Source organism: Balaenoptera borealis, assembly GCF_965194805.1.
Source record: "Balaenoptera borealis genome assembly, chromosome: 11".
In the NCBI taxonomy this organism is placed as follows: domain Eukaryota; kingdom Metazoa; phylum Chordata; class Mammalia; order Artiodactyla; family Balaenopteridae; genus Balaenoptera; species Balaenoptera borealis.
The window spans coordinates 36671084-36693093 of NC_138868.1; the positions used below are offsets into that span (position 1 = coordinate 36671084).

At 38.2% G+C, this 22010-nt stretch overlaps 1 protein-coding gene across 3 annotated transcripts in view; it reads right to left on the reverse strand.

Moving 5' to 3' along the window:
* The window catches only part of NELL1 (neural EGFL like 1), an 866104-nt gene that overhangs the window by 690188 nt on the left and 153906 nt on the right, over nt 1–22010 (reverse strand). For all 3 annotated transcript variants that reach the window (XM_082342435.1, XM_082342434.1, XM_082342433.1), the window contains exon 5: nt 8944–9040. In XM_082342435.1, coding sequence (XP_082198561.1) covers nt 8944–9040 — 97 coding nt within the window. The remainder of the gene's footprint in view (nt 1–8943; nt 9041–22010) is intronic.

The following is a 22010-nucleotide window of genomic DNA, read 5'->3' on the forward strand; positions in this document are numbered from 1 at the left end:
TTCTCCCAGTGATAGAGTTTTTTCCCAAATTTTTGAAATTACAAAAGAAAGAAAATGTTCCTGTGATAATGTTTGTATATATCTTCTTGGGTACATGAGTTTCTTCAATGAAGAAACATAGAAAGAAGAGTTTCTTCAGTGTTTATACCTGTAAGTTGGGTTCCTGTGTCATAAGGTACACACATCTTCAACTTTATACAAAATCTCCCTAATTGCTCGCCTTAGTATTCTACCAATGCAAGTTTCCACTACAATGAGTATGTGTCCTGTTCTCAACTGTCTCCCTCACACTTAACATTGTCAGGTTTTGGGTTTTTTGTGGTTTTTTTTTCATTTTTGTCAGGCTGATGGCTAAGAAATTGTATCTACTAATGGTTTTAATTTGCATTTCCAAGATAGCTACTGAAATGGAATTCCTTTTAGTGCAATCATTGGCTATTCACGTTTCCACTTTGGGGAGCTGCCTTTTCGTATCTTTTGCCAGAATTTTTGAGTTATAAGAATCTTCCTTATTGATTTATAGCATTTGTTTAATGGATATTATGTCTTTGTCAACTGATCCTTGTTGCCAAGATCATCTGTGATAAGCAGATCTTTTTATTCTACATATTACACTTATCAATATTTCCTTTAAAGATTCTTCATTTTTTAAGCTTAAGAAATTTTTCTCTACTCTAAGAACATGAAGATATGATCCTACGTTGTCTTCTAAAACTTGCAAAGTTTTGCTGTAATATTTAGCTTTTAAGTCAATTGTAATTGTAATTTTTTTTGCATATGGTGTGCAAATACGTATTTAAAGCTTTTCCTGTCATTATACACAAAAATCAATTACATCAATTAATATATATACGAAATATTTAAATAACTGATTTTCCTAACCATTTATCGATGAATAAATGGTCTTTTCCCCATTGATCGGGAAAGCCACTTCAAGTTTCCAAGTTGCCACATGTAATGGAAGGGTATCTTTCTGGCTTCTCCATTCTGTTCTATTGATGCATGTGCCAATTCTTGCACCAATATGACATTATAAGATTCCTATAACCTTATAATAAGCCTTTGTATCTGAAAAAGCCAAGTCCCTCTCCCATTTTCTTCTTTAGAATTGTCTTCATTATTCTTGTTCTTTAATCTTCCATTAGAATTTTAGAATCGGCTTGTAGAGTCCACCCAAAAAAAAAAAAAAAAAAAAAATCCTGTTGGGAATTTATTACAGGTTCACAGAATCTAGAGAATATTTGAGAAAAACTGACTTTACTGCTTTAAGCCTCCTTCTCCAAGACTTTATTGCTTTAAGCCTCCTTCTCCAAATGGGAAGAATATATTTCTTGCCATTTAGGTGTTCTTTAATATAGCTTTTAATAGAATTTTACAATTTGCTTCATAACTGTCATGTATATATTTGATTTTGTTCTTAAGTACTTACACATTTTTTATATTATAAACAAAATATTATATTTAACTGTATCTTTGTTATTGCTACTGCTGCTACTTTTGTTCAGCAATGCAATTGATTTTGTTTTTCGATTTTGTATTTATGCAAATGAAATGAAAACTTCTGTTCACACACAGAGCGTCCAACAGTCCTTCTGAACTCTCTTGGTCATTCTAATAATTCATGAGTCCAATTTTTTGTAGACAATTATATAATTCATGAATAATTATATTTTTCTTTTTCATAATTCTTAAGGTTTTAATTTACTTTGCTGGTAAGAATCTACAATGTAGTGTCAAAAAGAAACACGGTAATAGGGATGGCCTGTATGATTCCTGACTTTAACAGGAATTCTCTTAATATTTAAACCATAAGTATGATGTTTCTATGTATGTTTTCTTTATGTACAGTTTAATGAAGTTTCCTTCTATTCCTATTTTGCTAAGAACTTTTTTATCCTGAGTCAGTACTGAATTTTATGTATTGCTTTTCTGCCTCTTGAGATGACCACAGTATTTTTTTCTCCTTTGTTCCATGTGTTGAATTATGTTAATAAATGTTTTGGTGATAAAAACAAATTTATATCGTTGAAATAACCAATAACTGGGTCTCTCTCTCTCTCTCATGCACACACACACACTGCTAGATTCAGTTTGCTAATATTTTGTTTACATTTTTAATCTAATCTGTGTTCAAAAGTAAATTGCCTTGTATTATACAATTCCTTTCTTATACAGTCCTTGTCTAGTTTAGGAATCAAGGTAACGCTATCTTCATAAATGAGTGTTCTCATTTATTCTCTTCTCTGGAAGAGTTTATGTAAGATTGGAATGGTTTCCTTGGATGTAATAGAACTTGCCTGTAAAACCATCTGAACCCAGCAGTTATTTGGTGGAAAGACATCGTAGACTAAAAAAATGGTCACAGTTCTTTGCTCTTTGCTGGGTCCATGCCCTGTGCAATGGGAATTTGTATCCCATCAAAAGGTGGAGTCAATTTCCCAGACCCTTGAACCTGGCCTTGTAACTTGCTTTGGCCAAAATAATGCAGCAAAAACAATGTGCAAGTTTCAAGCATAGGCTTCAAAAGGCCATTCTCACATCTGCTCCAGCTCTAGAAACCCTGATCAGCCACCATGTAAACAAGCTTGGGCTAGACTGGTAGAAAATGAGAGATCACATGAAGCAGAGATGAGCCATCAAACTGAAGGCCATTCTAGTACAGCCAGCCCCCAGAAAACCTAGCAGCTAACCAAAGATGCATGATTAAACCCACTGAGAATATAAGAACAATTTAGCAAAGCCCAGCCCAAAACGCCAACTCACAAAATTCTGAGCTACATAAACGGTTGCTGTTTCAAACCATTAAGGTTTGAGTTGATTTGCTATGCATCAAAAGCTAACTGATACAACAGATTTCGAATCATGAATTCCTGATGATACATTAATGATTCTAAGACTACCTGGGTTTTGCACTTCTTAAGTCCATTTTGATAATTTATATAGTTTTAAGAAATTGTTCATTTTTCTGTCGTTTTCTATTTTATTGGCACAAAACTGTCAATAATTAATTACCATTGTTTTAATTTTTGCAGTGATTTTTGTGTGCTTTTATTATTTATACTGGTTTTCATACCTTCTCCCATTTTTTCTTGCTCAGACTTCCAGATGTTCAGTCTAAGTTATTCTTTTCTGAAAAAGTTGCCTTTTTTCACTGGCTACTTTTAAGATCTTCTCTGTGACCTTGGGGTTCCGCTATTCTGCTAATATGTCTAGGTGTGGCTTTCTATTTATCATCATTTGTGTAACAGATTATTAAAATGTTAAATTCTTCCCTTCCTTGCATCCATATCCTTGCAACGTTATATTGCAGAACAGTCCTACAAGAGATGAAGTCTATTTATTTACCCCTCACTCCTGGCTTTCGTCATATGACTTGCTTTGGGCAATAAATTATTAGCAAATGCGATCAAGCAAAGAGAGCTTTGAAATGCACTAGTGCTGTAAGCCTTCCTCTTTTTCTTACACTTGGAAACTCAAGACTGCCATGTGGATAAGCCTAAGCAGACTCCACATGGGGAAGAACTGCAGTACACCAGTCAACAGCCAACCTCCCACCAGAAATGTGAAGCCACCTACTGACCAACCAAATGACAACAGACATATCAGAGAGCCCAGTACATACCAGCGTACCCAGACCAAGCCAGAAAGATCATCCCATCAACCCAGAGAATTATGAGCTAAATAAAAAGGCTAGGGACTTCCCTGGTGGTGCAGTGGTTAGGAATCCACCTCCCAATGCAGGGGACACGGGTTCGAGCCCTGGTCCGGGAAAATCCCACATGCCGCAGAGCAACTAAGTCCGTGCGCCACAACTACTGAAGCCCGCGCGCCTAGAGCCCGTGTTCCGCAACAAGAAAAGCCACCGCAATGGGAAGCCCGCACACCACAATGAAGAGTAGCCCCCGCTCACCGCAACTAGAGAAAGCCCACGCGCAGCAATGAAGACCCAACGCAGCCAAAAATAAATAAATAAATAATTTTTTTAAAAAATAAAATAGCTATAATTTAAGCTTCTAAGTTTTCTAAGTGACCTTTTGACAGCAAGAGCTTACACTTTGATTGCACTGTTTCCTGTAATAAAAATTGATGTCTTATCAACTTTAGAGAATCCATAGCCATCATACTTCTAATAGTGCCCATAACCCCTTTCTCCCATTATCTTTTGGAATTTTCAAATATTTATGGAAGCATATACATACATACACACACTAAATACATATAAGCAAAATACATACATAAAATTCTTTTCCATATATATGCATCCTCCCTACATTTTAACCTTTCCTATTTTCCTCTATCCCTGCACTACAATTAAGGTAATTATTTGACAATATTTTCCATTTCACAAATGCTCTCCCTACCTGTGTCTAATTTACTGTTTAGCAGATTCACTGAGTTTTTTTTTCACTTCAATGACTATATTTTTCATTTCTGGAAGTAACTTTTGACTCAAATCTCCCTGGTCATATTTATCATCTCTAGTCATCATGCATTTTTTAAAATTTGTTATTTTGCTTCTTTAAACATTTTAAATATAGGGATTTAAAAAATTCTTTATCTTGTAATTCCAATTTCTACAGTCCTTTGAGGGATAATTGGGAAGTTTGCTGTTTCTTCCCATTCTTACTCATGATGGCTAAAAACTCATATTTGCATGAACTTAATCTGTAGTAATCTTGTGAAGTTTGCATTAAAAGTGATTTTCCCAAAGATTATTTGTATTTTCTTCATTAAGAATCCCAAGGTGCCCAACCCAGGATCACATTAAGATAGTTTCTTGAGCTTCATGAGTATATAAATCCAAATTTTACATCTGCTTGATGTCAAGAGCTGTGGTTTCAAATTCTGAACAGGGAACTATTTTTTGTGTGTGTGGAGATAAAGCAGAGAAAAGCTAGTCAATGGACTGCCTCCCTTTGCTAAGTAGTAGACTATTTCTGCCTACCCTTTCACTGGAGGGATGGTCTTCTGAATCATGGCTTTATTTCAGAAGTTTCTGTCCCAACTTCTAAGCTTGCATGGAATCTAAGCCATTCTCCCCATCCCACACAGAATGTTGAATTTAAGGCTCTAACTGGAACTTTTATACATTGCTAATGAGAGTGTAAAATAGTATACCCACTTTGAAAAATACAATGACATTTTTTATGAAGTTAAACATACACTTAATATATGGCCCAGCAATCCCACTCTGACATATTTACCCAAATAAAAATGAAAACTTTTGTTTATACCAAAGCCTGTATGCAAATGTTTTAGTAGCTTTATTCATAAATGCTAAAAACTCAAAACAACCTAAATGTTCATGAACTAAGGAATGAATAAACAAATTGTAGTATATCCACACAACAGAATTGGAATGTTACTCAGCAATAGAAAAGAATGAATCCCTGATATACACAACAACATGGGTGAACCTCAACATATATACATACTTACATAAATGGTTCCATTTATAATGCATTCTGGGAAAGGCAAAACTATAGGGCCAGACAACAAATCAGTGGTTGCTAGACGTTTAGGATGAGGAGAAGACTTGAATAAAGTGCAGCACAGGGGAATTTTTGGAGGTTATGGAACAATCTTTTATCCTGATGGTAGTTACATGACTGCACAGATTTTCCAAAACTCACAGAACCATACATTTAAAGAGGAGAATTTTATTGTATATAAATTATACCTTAATTTTTAAAAAAGGAAAAGGAAAGAAAAGCCCAGGACCAGATGGTTTCACTGGTGAATTCTACCAAACACTTAAAGAATTAATGTCAATCCTTCTCAAACTCTTTCAAGAAACTGAAGAGGCAGGAACACTCCCAAACTTATTTTTCAAGGCCAGCATTAGCCTGATACTAAAGCCAGATAAGTACACTACAGAAAAAGAAAAGTATAGACCAGTATCTTTGATAAATATAGATGCAAAAATTCTCAAATTATTAGCAAACCAAATTAAAGAGTACATTAAAGGAACATACACCATGATCAAGTGAGATTTATCCCTGGGATGCAAGGATGATTCAACATATGCAAATCAATAAATGTGATACACCACATTAATAGAATGGAAGATAAAAATCATGACCATATCAGTAGATGCTTTGTCAAAAGCATCTGACAAAATGCAGTATCCTTTCATGATAAAAACACCCAAGTTGGGCATAGAAGGAACACACTTCAACATAATAAAGGCCATATATGATAAGCCCACAGCTAACATCATACTCAACAGTGAATGGTTGAAAGCTCTTCTTCTAAGAGCAGGAAAAAAGACAGGGTGTCCACTCTCACCACTTTTAAGTCAACATAGTACTAGAAGTCCTAGACAGAGCAATCAGGCAAGAAAAAGAAAAAAAAAAAAAGGTTTCCAAATTAGAAAGGAAGAAGTAAAAATGTCTTTGCTTGCAGATATGATCTTATACACAGAAAATCCTGAAGACTCCACCAAAAAACTTTTATAACAAATCAGTGAAGTCAGTAAAGTTGCAGGGTACATAATCAAAATATATAAATCAGTTGCATTTACATACACTAACAACAAAATATCCAAAAAAGAAATAAAACAATCTCATTGACAATAGCATCAAAAATAATAAAATACTTAGGAATAAATTTAACCAAGGAGATGAAAGATCTGTACACTGAAAACTACAAGACTTTGATTAAAAACTGAAGAAGACACAAACAAATGGAAAGATATCCCATACGTTCATGGATCAGAAGAATTACTACTGTTAAAATGTCCACACTACCCAAAGCAATCTGTAGATTCAATGCAATTCCTATCAAAATTCAAATGGCATTTTTCACAGATATTGAAAAAAAAAACCCTAAAATTTGTATAAAATCACAGAAGACCCCAAATAGCCAAAGTAATCTGAGAAAGAACAACAAAGCTGGAGGCATCACACTTCTGTATTTCAAACTGTACTACAAAGCTATAGTAATCAAAACAGTATGATACTAGCAAAAAAAAAAAAGACACATAGACCAATGGAACAGAATTGAAAACCCAAAAATAAATCCTTGCCTATACAGTCAACTAATATTTGCAAACCATATGCCTGATAAGGAGTTAATATCCAAAATATACAAAGAACTCATACAATGCAATAGCAAGATAAAGTCTGATTTTAAAATGGGCAGAGGAACTGAAGAGACATTTTTCCAAAGAAGACATGCAAATAGCCAAAAGGTACATGAAAAGGTGCTCAGCATCACTAATCATCAAAAAATGCAAATAAAAAACCATTATGAGATATCACATTATACCTTTTAAAATGCCTATCATCAAAAAGACAAGAGATAACGAGTGCTGGAGAGGATTAGAGAAAAGGGGAACCTTGTGCACTGCTGATAGAAATGTAAATTGGCACTGCCACTATGGAAAGTAACATAGAGGTTCCCCAAAACGTTGAAAATAGAACAGCCATATGATCCAGCAAGCCCACTTCTGGATGGCTTTCACATAATTTGGGGTATATATCCGAAGGAAATGAAATCACTACCTCACAGAGATATCTGCACCCCCATGTTCACTGCAGCATTATTCATAATAACCAAAATATGGAAACAACCTAAGTGTCTGTAAACAGATACTTGGATAAAGAAGATATGGTATGTCTATGTGTACACACACACACACACACACACACACACACACACACGAGTGGAATATTACTCAACCATGAGAAAGAAAAAAATCCTGCCATTTGCAACATGGATGGACCTTGAGGGCATTATGCAAAGTGAAACAAATCAGACAGAGAGAGAAATAATGTGTAATATCACTTATATGCGGAATCTAAAAACCTGACTCATAGAAACAGAGAGTAGAATGATGATTGCCAGGGTTTAGAGGGAGTGGGGGAAATGGGAAGATGTTGGTCAAAGAGTACCAGCTTCCAGTTATAATATGAATAAGTTCTGGGGATCTAATGTACAGCATGGTGATGATAGCTAATAATATTGTATTATATAATTGAAAGCTGCTAAGAGAGTAGATCTTAAATGTTCTCACCACAAAAAAGAAATGGTAATTCTATGAAATGATGGAGATGTTAGCTAACATTATGGTAGAAATCATTTTGCAATATATTAAGTGTGTCGAACTGTTGTATACCTTAAACACACGTAATGTTATATGTCATTGATATCTCAATAAAGTTGGAATAGAGAAATAGATTAAAAGAAAGAAAAGGAATAAACTTAAATATCTAACTTCCTGATATTGGCCTACATCTCTCTGGTTTTCACTTCCCTTCATGTATTTAGCCTCTAAGGATATACCTTATTGTAAGTGCAATGACAAATCATAAAAGATTTCTGTTGTTTTATCCAGCATTTACAGGCATTTTGAAGCAAGAGGATTTTAAAAATATCTAGTCTACCATACTGCCAGAAGCAAAGTTCTGCCATTCTATTGAAGAACAAGACAATCTTTAAATTTCATGATGTTTTTAACTTTTTCAATTCACTTTATCACTGAATCCTCATGTTTTTATGAATGCAGTTATTGTATTGGGTTAGCCAAAAAGTTCGTTCGGGGTTTTTCCAAAACACCTTATGGGAAAACTCGAACGAACTTTTTGGCCAACTCAATATTACCCTCTTTATAGACAGGAAAACCAAAGCTCGTGGAAGTTGAGCCGTTTCTTATTGTTTATCTAGACTAGACATCCACCCAAAACTGAATTAACAGGTTCTGACAATGAAAACCAATTTGAAGATCACCTTAAATCTCCCAGAAGTAGGGCAATAAGAAACATTTTGAGGATTATTTACATTCTGGATCATCCATATCTGGCAGTAGAGTGAAGTGTGTGACCTTGGGAAAGTCACTGAACTCTCTGTAGTCTCAAAACACCTACGTCAGAGAACTGTTGTGACAAATGATTAAATTCACATCAAGCACATAGAAAAGCAAAAGTAGAAAGTAGTGCTTACTTTGAATAAACCATGCTTTTGGTTGCGCTGACCAAGCCATAAATTGCTTCCTGGGGGAAGGTTGGTCTCAGGAGGGTCTATCACACGTTCATAAATCCTATAAGGGCAAAGAACACAGTTACTAATAAAGAGGCTCAAAGCAGAACCAAAAGGTACATGCACACTGTTTGAAGTACTCATGGCATTAGCTGCTGGTATAGAGAGATGAAGCCAATATGTGGCACATTTTAGATGACAGGTAACATAAACAGAGATCTGTTTCCTGACAACACTTAGACACATTATCTGGGCCCCTCCTGGCTTTCTATCTTTGCCCTTTTGGCAGGGGAAGAAGGAAAAGGGTAACATTTTTGAGTGTCTATTCTGAGCAATGAATTTCATACAAACTCTGTGAGTAAAGTGGTTTTGTCCATGTTACAGGTGAGAAAGCTGAGGTTCAGGGACCGTAAATGGGTCAACCAAGACAGCCAGGGAACAGTAAAGTTGGGATGAGAATCTCCACCTGTCTGGCTGCAAAGCCCACGTACTCTCCTTTGTGCTCTACTACTCCCTGACTGCTTTATTCAGCTGCTACTCATTTCTACAGTAACCTCTTAACCCCCTCTAAATAACTGAGTAGCAGCTGCACACATGATAATATGCCTAGTGTACAAAATCAAGTAACTGAAGTCATCACCCAATGAACAAATATTTATTGAGCATTTCTTTATGCTCCAGGCTCCATACAAGGCAACAGGAGACAGAGCAATAAACCAGATGTACAAAGTCCCGCCCTCATAGAGTAAAAGATAAAATTCTGTACATGAAGAAAACCTTCATATGATATAGAAAGACATATAACTAATACAGAGAAGGCAACAGTCCCAGGATCTTTGAAAGCACTGATAAAGCTTACTGAATAATTGAACTGTCTCAGTTGCTCTGCCCTCCCAAGCCCCACGTTAGTCAGTTACAAATCTTGAAATTTAGAAACAGTCCCTGTAACCACCAGCTGATCACAGGCTCCACCTCACCCCTGGCAAGTACCTTCCAGCACCTGAGTACTGAGAAGGGAAAGGAAGAGCTTGCCTAAGAACTGAACTTGTCTCCTTAGACGCTCAGAAGATTCTGAATGGGGTGAGATACAGGGACCATCTGTGAATTTCCATTCCTCATGACGGCCCTGTCCATTCCATTCATTCCTCTGTCCTTACTTGGAGCAGCCGTGGGGAGAATCATCCCCCAGGGAGGTCCAGAGGTCTAACAATTCATCAATCCCCCCAGCTGGGATGCAGCTGACTGCCTCCTGGCAGAGGGTGATGGATTCCTCCAGCAGCTCTCAGTAGGAAAGTGCGGAAGACCTGAAGGATTGTCCAGTTGTGTCAAAGCCAGTGAACGATTGCAAGGCCGTTGCAGCTGGGAACTATCACACATCGTGCATTACTCTCCTATTCCCCACTGGAAACATGCTGTTTCCTAACAATACATGCAAAGTATTCAACTGACAAAGCTCTAAATATATCAGGTCCCTCTCTATTAATTATCTTTCCATTATAAATGGAGGCGTGAAACATAATCAAGGAAAAATAAGTTTCCCTGAAAAAGACAGCCTGTGTTTTCTCCACAAAAATGCAACCTTTCTTTCTGTATGTTAGAAGGAAATATTTTAGATGAAACAATTTGTCAAAACTGCTTTAATACAAGAAGGTGCTATATACTTCCTTAAAAAAGTTTTTTTTCTAATATTAGTGAAAAACTAGAAACAAGCCAAATTTACAACAAAAGAGAAACACATACGTTACAGTAGTTCAGCTTGACAGAATTTACTACAGTCATTAAGAGTGATTAAATATGCAAGTTATGAAATATGGGAAAATATATACAAAATAATTTTCACCAGAGGAAAGTAGAATGCAAAATTATTTATGCACTATGGAGATAACGATGCAAAAATTATGTTCAACGCTGGTGAATTTCAGAAGAGGCCACAGAGAAACGGAAATCGCTATTTAGGGGAAGAGGCAGAAGCATAATTTTCTAGGAGGTCATTTCACTAAAAAATTGAAAATGTTGTCAAACTATTTATCTTCACCTTCATTTTAAAACATTTGCATCTATCAGAGTGAGAGGAGCTTTCCATTCAAATGCTTTCTTTTTGGTTTTCAATATGCTAGAATGTGAGCTCCAATGAGCAAAGGAGGCCTTTACCTAATGTTTACTAAGTGCAGGATCCTGGACTGGATCCTGGGCAGGAAAAAAGAAAATCTCATAAAGGACATTAGTAGAAAACTGGTGAAATTTGAATAGAAACCGTAGACTACAAAATAGTATTGTATTGGTGTTCAATTTCCTGATTTTGAGAATTTGGATAGTGTTTATTTAAATGTCTTGTTCTTAGGAAATATGCACTGTAGTATTTAGGGGTAGAGGGTCATGAGGTTTGCAGCTTACTCTCAGAGTTCAAAATAACAATGTGTATATACACAATATAAGTACATACATATGTAAACACACATTATTACTTTGAGAGACAGAGCAGAATCTGAGCAAAGAGTTTATGATTGTTTTTTGGACCGTTCTCAATTTTTCTGTAGGATTAAAATTATATTAAGCTAAAACGTTTTAAAAATAGAGTGAAAAAGCTAAAAAGGTCTATAATTATGTAAATTAAAACTACATACATGCAAAACTATTTTATCGATTAGCCAAAGAGATACATAAACCTTAAGAGTCACCTAAGGTATATGACAGTGTTTTCCTAAAGGAACGGGAATGGTTGGGAGGGAGGTGGGGAGAGGAGGAGAGGGGGAAAGCGAGGAAAGAAGGAAGGGAGGGAGGGAGGGAGGGAGGGAGGAGAGAGGGAGGGAGGATTGCATGGATTAATGCTGATAGTATCTCATAAACTAAGAAACAGGATTATCACATCCCTAACCTCACCCTTGTACAGGGGGAGTTATGCCACCAACATACTAGACAAATACAATCAGAATCTTGGCAAAAGGGCTAATGATCCCTGAGGTGGGCTGGCTCATGCAAATAAGCCGGTAGGGCACAACGGATCTGTCACTTAAAGCTAGTATTGCCCAAATCAACTGAAATGAAAAGTCAAAGCTAATACATGAACTCCTTGGTTTCCAGCGTGGTCAGGAAATCGAATACTGTATTCTGATATTCTAGTATTCTGGTTAATGAGGTTTCCTTCCCGTCAGGAAACATCTGACTGTCTACAATGTGTGTGACACTCTGCTGGCTACGGGGACACACAGGCGAAGTTAGCACAGCCAAGTTCCTGCCCTCAGGTCAAACGCCTGAGCCAGACAGACAACACACCCACACGCACCTTACAATTCAGTGCAATAAGTGCAAGGATCTGCGGAAGCAGAGAAGAAAGAAAATATCGTATACGTATAGCTGATTCACTTTGTTATACAGCAGAAACTAACACAACGTTGTAAAGCAATTATACTCCAATAAAGATATTTTTTTAAAAAAGAAAAGAAAGGGAAGACTTTCCAAAGAAGGGGACACTACAGCTGAGTTGTGAATGAAGAATAAAGTAGAGCTGACACACCCACATAACAGCCAGCACTTACACAGTACCGAGTGTGTATCAAGCATTTGTACTAAGGACTTTCCTTATATTGATTTACTTAATCCTCACAATACCACCATCAGGCAGGTATTCTTGGCTCGGCAAGGTTAAATAACTTGTTCATGGTTAGGCAGCTGGTGAATGGCAGGGCTGGGATTTGAACCCAGACCCCAAGTCTGTGCTATTCACTCAAATAAATTAAAATTCCTAACTTGACTTACTTATCAGGAAGGGAAAGGGGAAACAAGATCACGTGCCAAAGCACAAGGTCAGGACCAGTTAGCTCTCCCAGAACCCATTTTCTCTTCCTCCTTGCTACACTGCTACGTGGCTACAACGTTTTCAGCCTCCTTCACCTCTGGGTGTGGCCATGGAATGTGAATGGAAGGGATCTGCACCACTGCTAGCCATGACCTAGCCCCAGAAAACCTCCCTCAAGCATCTTTCACATTGTCTCTTTCAGCTGACAAGAGAAGGCTCTAAGAGCTGAGAGGTGGGCAGAGCCACAAAATGGCAGGGCCTGGATTCCTAAATGATGATATGGGAGGTCACCTGCCAGCCAGACACACCCGACTGGACGGCAACCCAACTGAGATAGAGAGGATTTTCCGTAGTTGTGGCTAGTATTCTTTACCCTAACAAGTATACCCCAACGAAAAATAGAAAGGTGACTGTTACAGATTCATGCCCATAATGCCGAGAGATACCAGAGATCATGTGGTATAGCAGAGACACATGAATTTGGGATAAAATAGATTTAGGTTCACATTCCAGTTATGCATTCTACTAGCTATATGACCTTAATTAAGTTATTTAATTTCTCTGTACCTCAGCTTTCTCATTTAAAAAACGGGGATGGGCTTCCCTGGTGGCGCAGTGGTTAAGAATCCGCCTGCCAGTGCAGGGGACACGGGTTCGAGCCCTGGTCCCGGAAGATCCCACATGCTGCGTAGCAACTAAGCCCGTGCACCACAACTACTGAGCCTGTGCTCTAGAGCCCAGGAGCCACAACCACTGAGCCCACGTGCCACAACTACTGGAGCCCGTGCGCCCAGAGCCCATGCTCCACAACAAGAGAAGCCACCGCAATGAGAAGCCCGTGCACCGCAACAAAGAGTAGCCCCAGCTCTCTGCAACTAGAGAAAGCCTGCACGCAGCAGTGAAGACCCAATGCAGGCAAAAATTTTTTTAATTAAAAAAAAAACGGGGATGTTACTGCTGACTGTATGGGCTGTGGTGAGGCTTGAATGAAATACTTTTAATGCCACTGGTACACAGTAGGTGCTGCCAGTCTGTAAAATTCACAGGTGTCTAAGGATGCAGAGCTACACAGGTCACATGATACATTTCAGCCCACCGGCTGCACCTCACATCAAATGAATCCACTGAGATGGGATTATCAGTATCTTCGGTGCCTAGCTTGTGCTTTGGGACACAGTTTAGGGGAATGACATCACTGTCGCACGGGAGGGTGTGGGATTTCAATGTTACAATGCAAGAATTTAGTGTCTATTTTGTCATAAATTGCCACACTGAAAATTTTTAAATCCTAAATTTCTTTTCACCTTCTACAAATTTAAAAGCTAGAACAAGTGAATATGTAACAGGAACAAAACAAAGGAATTGGGCTTCCCTGGCGGCACAGTGGTTGGGAATCTGCCTGCCGATGCAGGGGACACGGGTTCGAGCCCTGGTCTGGGAAGATCCCACATGCCGCGGAGCAGCTGTGCCCGTGAGCCACAATTACTGAGCCTGCGCGTCTGGAGCCTGTGCTCCGCAACAAGAGAGGCTGCGACGGTGAGAGGCCTGCGCACCGCGATGAAGAGTGGCTCACGCTTGCCACAACTAGAGAAAGCCCTCGCGCAGAAACGAAGACCCAACACAGCCAAAAATAAATAATAAATAAATAATAATAAATTTTTAAAAAAATTTAAAAAAAAACAAAGGAATTAACAGCATTAACTTCTGCTGCTGTTTAACCTGATTAGTTACAGTGCGCACTGACAACTTGCTTAGATTCTAAACTTTGGATTAAAACAAAATTTTTGGACAAAGTACATTTTCTATGACATACCAAAATCCCAGTATTTTTACTATGTTAGTTTTAAAATGTCATTCATTAGCTTTTTTCAATTCTTTCAAGACGTAAGTCACAAACTTTTCTATGCAAATTAAGCGAACATCTTAATATCTTTTACATCCCTCCAAAATATGTAATTCTTTGACATTTACAAAAGCTTGACTTTTGTTGAAAGTTCATCATAAACTCACATTAGACAGGAGAAGGGCTCAGGAAAAAGGAAGAGGTATGAGAAATGTTTTATAATATATTAGACTATATGTTTGAACACACAATCACCAAACCAAGAACAACAACAAAATACATAGTTTTTATGTGAGTAAAATATGACAAGACACTACTCCTAACACTTTTGCCTAATCCAGTACTAGGCACTTTCCTACTCTATTCGGGACCTTAATTGGATTTAGCCAATCCATATAAAAGGTTTCTGGGGAAATAAAAAATGTCAGCAGTAAGCCAAAGTCCTCTAAGTTCTTACTTCAGGCCATCCTTATTTATCCTTTTTATATATATTATTTTTTATGTATTCTGATTGCCCTGTATTTTGGTTCTTTACTGATCTCTGAGACCCTGCCCACTTGGATGGCCCATTTGGACATACTCTCTAGGACATCAGCATATGACTCTATACCCTCCCACTAACCGTTGAAGTCTAAAATTCTGGTCCTGGCTGAACCTGCTTTCCCAGACCTCCCTGCCAAGGAAGGAGCAATTGGTCTTTCCTGGTACCCCTGGGTCCAGCACTTTCACACTCAAGTTGTGTCTGCACTTCCTGACTGCTACAACCACTGATTATCTGCTGAGTATGGAGGAAATAAAACCCTCACAACAAATCCCTGCACCTGCTCACTTGTTTCCTGCACTAACACCTTCCCTGACCATTCTATATAAAGTAGCAACTAACCACACATCACCTAGCTTGTTTTACCCTTATCAAAGCACATGACTCTCCACAGTTGGCTCTATGCTGATGGACTGTCTCCTCCTACCAGAAGTAAGCATCTTGAAAGCAAGGACCTTGTCTATCTTTTTCATGTCAGTATCTCTACCATCTGGAAGAAAGCCTAGTCAAAGTAGGTGCCCACTCCATATACTGAATGAATGAATGAAGGCAGTATGTTCAGAATAAGAGGGCTACAGACAGTTAAACAAGCCCTAAAGTATTATGGCTAAGACTTTATGATGTGCAATTTCCAAAAATGAATGACACAAACTAAGAAATCAGGCAGTTGAACTTGAGACTTTATGCAGATAATCCTGAGGAAAATACAGTCAATGAAAACGAGTGACATGTGATAACTTTTTTCAAGTGTTTTCCTCCATCACCCCCAGCTCATGAGATTTATACAAGAAGCCCCCCGCCCCCCCAAAAATAGAGCAAGATAAACCCCTCTCACTGTTTTCCATCCAGAAAAGAGATAGGGATAGCAAGTTTGAATCTGTCAGGCAGACAACTCACTAACAGGAAAGCCAGATATATGTATTTCAGAAAGCAATAGTCAAGAGAAATAGCAACTTGAAAATTAATCAGATCAAGCATAGTCCTTTTGATAAGTGCCCAATTTACTGCTTAAGTTGATGGCATTATAATCAGCCCAAATTTATCATATTCCCATAGGCTATCTGACACAAATAATGCATTTACTCCACAACCATCTAAAATCTACCCTTTCTTTTGGCCAAAAAAAGCCCAATTCCCATTTAGTCGTGTTTCTAGGCCTTGAACTCAAATGAGATGCTGCCTATTAAGATGTATTGGGAGAATTATGGGAATTTTGCGTGCCATTCGTATCTAACGGTATTTTAAAGTGTAAGCAACTCATTTCTAATACAATAGCATGAAAAATTAAACATCCAGTCAAACATAAAAACTGCTCAAGAGGAATGAACACTGCAAAGAGAAACTGCCATGCTCCTTGTGAAAGTCAGCCACTGAATCAAGGGCTCCCATTAGGAATTTTCTTCACAAGGTACAACTTCTCTTTATTCACGACTTTAAGAATGCCCTCCCTAGCAAGCATCCCACCTGCTTGAAGACCAGTCAATAGTCTATGAAGAACTAGATTTTCTGTTAACCGATAAAGCCCTCAGAGCTCAACACACAGAAATGCAGTGGCTCAACAACACTACATATGAAGGCATGTTGGATTTTTATTTACCTGGGTGAAGAAAGGCCTCTGAAAGGGACTCCGCAGTACCTTTCCCAATTATACAGAAGAATGAATTTCCAATGTAAACCTTGTGAATTGACATGTATTATGCCGCTGTTCAGTAAGACAATATGAAGCCCAAATGAGACGCTAAATGAAGAGGTTTATCTGGGGCTTTGCCTAGAATTGAAGAAAAGTGTTCACATACTCCCTGAAGAGGAAAGTTACAATGACCTTCCTTTGCTAGATAGAGAGCCTCATCTTCACTGCCTTTAAGCCAGCACTAGTGAATATCAAGGTGCTCTTTAGAGAAAGTTCCCTATTAGAGAACACAAGACAACTCCCATTCTATCTCCCCTCACTAATACGGTGGCGGGGGAGCTTACACAGGAGGCAATTCCCTCTTTTGAACTCAGGCTAAAGGGGGCATCATGCAATCTTCCCTCCTCAGCTTCACAGGGGAAATTTAAGAACACGAAGTTCTTGATCACCACTAGAAAAACAAAAGACACCTGTGGAGTCATTGGCATTGCTCTTGGCCCTGATGACTGTTCAGCATTCATTCCGTAGGTCATGGCGATCTACAAAATAGTTCCTCAAAGCTTACTCACTGTGGCAAGAGTGTTTGCCAGCGATGTACACTGATGAGCTACTTGTTGAATTTCCGTGTCAGGTTGCTTGGCTGTTGGTAATTATTTGCTAACATGGAAGACACATCACACAGGGCTTGTACCAGAAGGACATGAAAGGAATACCCCAAAGGGGAGCTCTGTGGTCTCCTCCTCCCAATTTGTTTAACAAAACCAACGACACTCAGCAAATGACAAGGGGAAAACGGCACCTCTGGCATTGTACAGGAGGTACAGACTGTAATCGGGGAGATGGATTATAGAGATGAATATGGTATGGCACCAACATGTAAGAATTGACTTCTAAACCAAATTCATGCAGAGCTCAGGAGGGAGGACGGTAGCAGGGCTCAGCAGGTTTCTAAACAGTTTCGCAGCCGCTTTCAGCAGAGTAAATACAAATGTGAAATAAAAAGAGAAGGCAAAGTTGAAATCTGGATGGAGATGCCTTTGTTATGGTAAAGGAGAAGGCAGCAGTGTTCAATTGAGATTAGCAAAGAGACTTTGCCAGAGAAGGGTATGAATACCCTCCAAGAGAAAGAGAGGTCTTCCCAAGAAGATAAAGTCCTCATGTGACCTGCTTCATCCACTTCGAAAACACTTGCCAGATGCATGCTTTTTCTTGTCTGGCAATTCAATTTTACTCTTTTCTCTCTCCTCATCTGGACCTCCATAACAACTTTCCTTTCTTAACCATATTTTATGCCCCAAATATCTCTCTCCTACAACTTCTTACTAACCCTTATGCTCTGCCTATCCCTAGATCATGCTGATTGTGGATCAGGTCAGACAACCAGCTCTGTCACACTTAGCATTGTTATCTATGATTCAACAGTGTAATAGCAGTGTGCTTATCTAATCTGCAGGAAAATACGAAGTTGGTATGACTGTTTCAATCATAATAAATTTTAAGATAATACCACCAGGGTTAAAAGAGACGTTAATAGGCAGAAATTAGGGCCAAATCAAATAAGATGAAATTTCACATCAAAAAATGAAAGATCCCATGCTTAGGGACTGTGCTTCTCAAAGACAGAATGTGAGATCTAAGGTTTAACAGAAATACATATTGAGAAAAAGTACACAGCTGTTTTGATCAACAGTAAGCTAAGATAAGGCTGCCAAAAAGGATGTTATCATCTTAAACAGTACCAGAAGAAGACAATTATCTCATTCTAATCTGAGTCCATCTGCCTAGAGATAATCACATGTAGCTGTAGGAACTTCTCAGATGATAAACAGACACACTTTAGAAAGACCCAAGCAGGATTGTGAGGGCCTTGTGAGCCAAATCAAGTGATGAATGGTTGAAGGAACAGAGGATGTTCAGTCTGAAGAAGTAAAGATTAAGGGAAAGCAAGATAAAGTCTTCAAATATTTGGAGGACTGTCATGTGGAAGATGGATTGGATTTGGTCTATGTAGCTAAAAGAGGTAAAACGTATACCAACAAGTGTAAGTTACAAGCAGGTATTTTTAGCTCAAGGTAAGAATTTTCTAGCAGTCAGAAAACACACAGAGAAGGAACAGCCTTGAAAGCAATGAAACTACAGTCTCTGAAGGATGTCCTAGTAGATGATAGAAGACCACTTGGCAAGGACAGTAATTCTCAAACTCAGACAGAGAGACACAGCCTCAAAACTTTTAAGAGCTGCCCTTGATTACCTACTATATGCAAGAACTTTATAAACTTTATAATCCTTGAAATAACCCTAAAATGCAGGCATTGCTATACTCAATTGATAGATGTTCACAGAGGTTAAATGACTTGCCTGATACCATTCAATAAATAGCAAAGCCTAAATTCAAATCCAGTTGTAAACTCGTGCTATGCCATATTGTCTTATAATCCTCTATTGATTCTGTTCTTAAAAAGTCAAATGTTCAAACAGTTGGTTACATAAACAGTGTAAGATACAGAAAGATCATTGGACTAAAGTCAGAAAACATCCATTTGTGTCTTACCTTTACCATTTAAGCTTTGTGACTTGGGGCAAGTTACAAAACCTCTCTGGGCCCTCACAGTTTCTTGACTCACAAACTTAATAACAATACCTATTACATAGATTTTCAATGAATATAAAACAGATAATCTCAATAAAGGTACATTGCAAATTCTAAAATGCTTTTCTAAAGTAAAACATTATTAACGTTATTAGGTAAGATCAATGCTTTCACCCTCACAGAACAATCCAGGAGGTACTTTAATTTGAAGTATTTTCAGAAAAAAGATACCAGGAGCCTCATCTAAGACACTTGGCTCAATTGGTTAGAAAACAGTACCCACTGTCAGCTTTAAAATTTCTATAAAAGAGGAGTTTAGGGGCAGCAATGTGATAGGAAAGAGAGGAGAGTAAGAGCCTCCTAAATCACTCCCTTGGTATAGCCACTGATGGCACATGAATCCATAGTCATTAGTCCCATTTTTTTCCAGGAGTTCAGAAAATGTGCTGCACAAAGTGTTCAATTATACCCCAGACTAGCTGCCTCCAAAATATTTGCTGATACTCATGAGTGGGTGATAATTTAGTGTAACCCCATTTTATTATTCATCTAAATGAAGATTTAAATAATGATAAATCAAAAGCCTGACGTTTATATAAAGCACACATCGGTAACCAGGACCGTCGGGGTCAGAAAGGACACTGAAGGTCTCTGATTCAACCTCCATCTGCTACTTGTTATATTAATATATAAACATCCAAAAGCCATCTGTCATGCAGAGACCATATGGGACATCCTCATGTAATGCTTTAAAGCTTCCCAGAGCAAATGGATGTCTCCCCAAAGGCCTGAGATTGACCATTTCCAAACAACCCATGTGAAATATTTCAAGGTCTAGAAGCTATGATAAGGGACAAGGTAAATATTTCTCTCTCTCCATGAAGTCCTGATGCAGCCACAGACCACCACCACCACCTGCAACACTGGCGTCCCCAAGAGTCACGCAGAAATCTGTATTCTTTGACTTTTCACTTTTTCAGGACCTTGGAAAGCACACGTAAGGTAAGGTCTCTTGCCAAACATTAAGGGAGCCTAGTAAGCTTTCCAAAAATACAGATTTCTACACCCCTCATAAAATCAGATTTAACAGGTGCCAGCCTGGCCCCACTGTAAAAAAGAATCTCTGATGAAGGCTTTATTTGGCAAAGTCTGTCCTCAAGAAGCAAAGTCAGGCTTGACTAGGGTCTCCTCCTGCCCAGCTACAGTCAAGCTAGCCTATGACAGGAGCAGCTGGGGCTCTGCTTAGGGCAACTCCAAGGCAGAGTGAGAGGCACAGGGGAACAATCCCCTCCATGAAGCTGTTTCTAGATGTTTTTCTACTTAAATTAAAACAAACAAACAAGAGAGCAGCACAAAGAAAAGAAAAAGTCCTTCAGCGTCCCAACGTTTTGTGGTGCATATAAAAAAGTAAAAGGGTTCTCCTGACCGTGGCCCATTAATAGTTGTGTAGATGATGGATGAAGGGACACAGGAACGGATAGAAAGACAATATATAGGCAGCCACTTGTATATTTATTTGACAAGAGTAATATTATATCCCTGGCCTCCTGGAGCCTTCATTACAGTGTAGATAAATTATAGTTATTTGTTCATTGTTGTTCAATTTCAAATAGTGGCAAATGCTAAGGTGAGCCGAGTATCTCCATTTACCCCCTCCAGATAGACTCTGCCTTGCTCTATGCCAAAGAAGACTAAGAGGTTCCCTCTCCTTCTTGGTTCCAGTTGGTTTCAACCAATGGGAAATGCCAGCAGGAGGGCAGGAAGGGTTGAAGTTGGGGTTCTAATTAATTCATATGGAAAAGACAGCACAGTGCTTGGCACACAGTACTAGCTAAATAAAGGTAGCTGCTCCTTTTAAGAACAAAACTAGTGAGGAAGGCCCTTGACTACTAAGTGGTACTTTCATGCCTCTCTCTCTCAGCTGCTGTCTACAGCCTTCCCAATATAAATGTGTCAATACAAACTTGATTGTTTTTTAATAATGTTTACTGAGAGGACAACTTTTGTACCTTGACTTCTGCTTTGTATCAAGTTCACTGAATTACTCATTTAGTTTGGGGCTCTTTCTTTTAAAAAGTAATCACTTGGTTGAGAGAAATTTTTATTTTTTCATGCTATCAGTCCTGTCAGAAGTTCACAATCACCGAAGAAGAGCAAAGCAATTTAGATAAAATTTCCTGTTCTGAAGGAAGACTTTTGTTATTGTGAGGCATTCAATAGTAACTGCCAGCTGTTTAATCAAAAAGTTATTGTTCATTGTGGAGGAAAAATTGGAGTTTGGAAAACAATGAGGCTACAACTCCAAGTTCAGAAAGCATCTGATGAAGTTTCAAATCCTTTTCAAACTCCGACTGATCATTTAAACTATAACGGCCCATTTCTGATAAGGCATTTCATGGATAATAAGAAAATCACTGAGACAACTGAGATCTCCCACTAATCTCTTTAATTATTCCCTTTCCTAGTGGCTCCTTCATGTCAGATTACAGGGTATAAATTAAAGACAGTTTTAAGAGATGTCTCAGATAAGCCTATTATTAAGGACACATAGGTGACACCTTTAATTCCAAAACCAAAATGAATGATAAAAGAAAAATTAAGAAGGTGAGGGAATTATAAGGGGAAATTTTT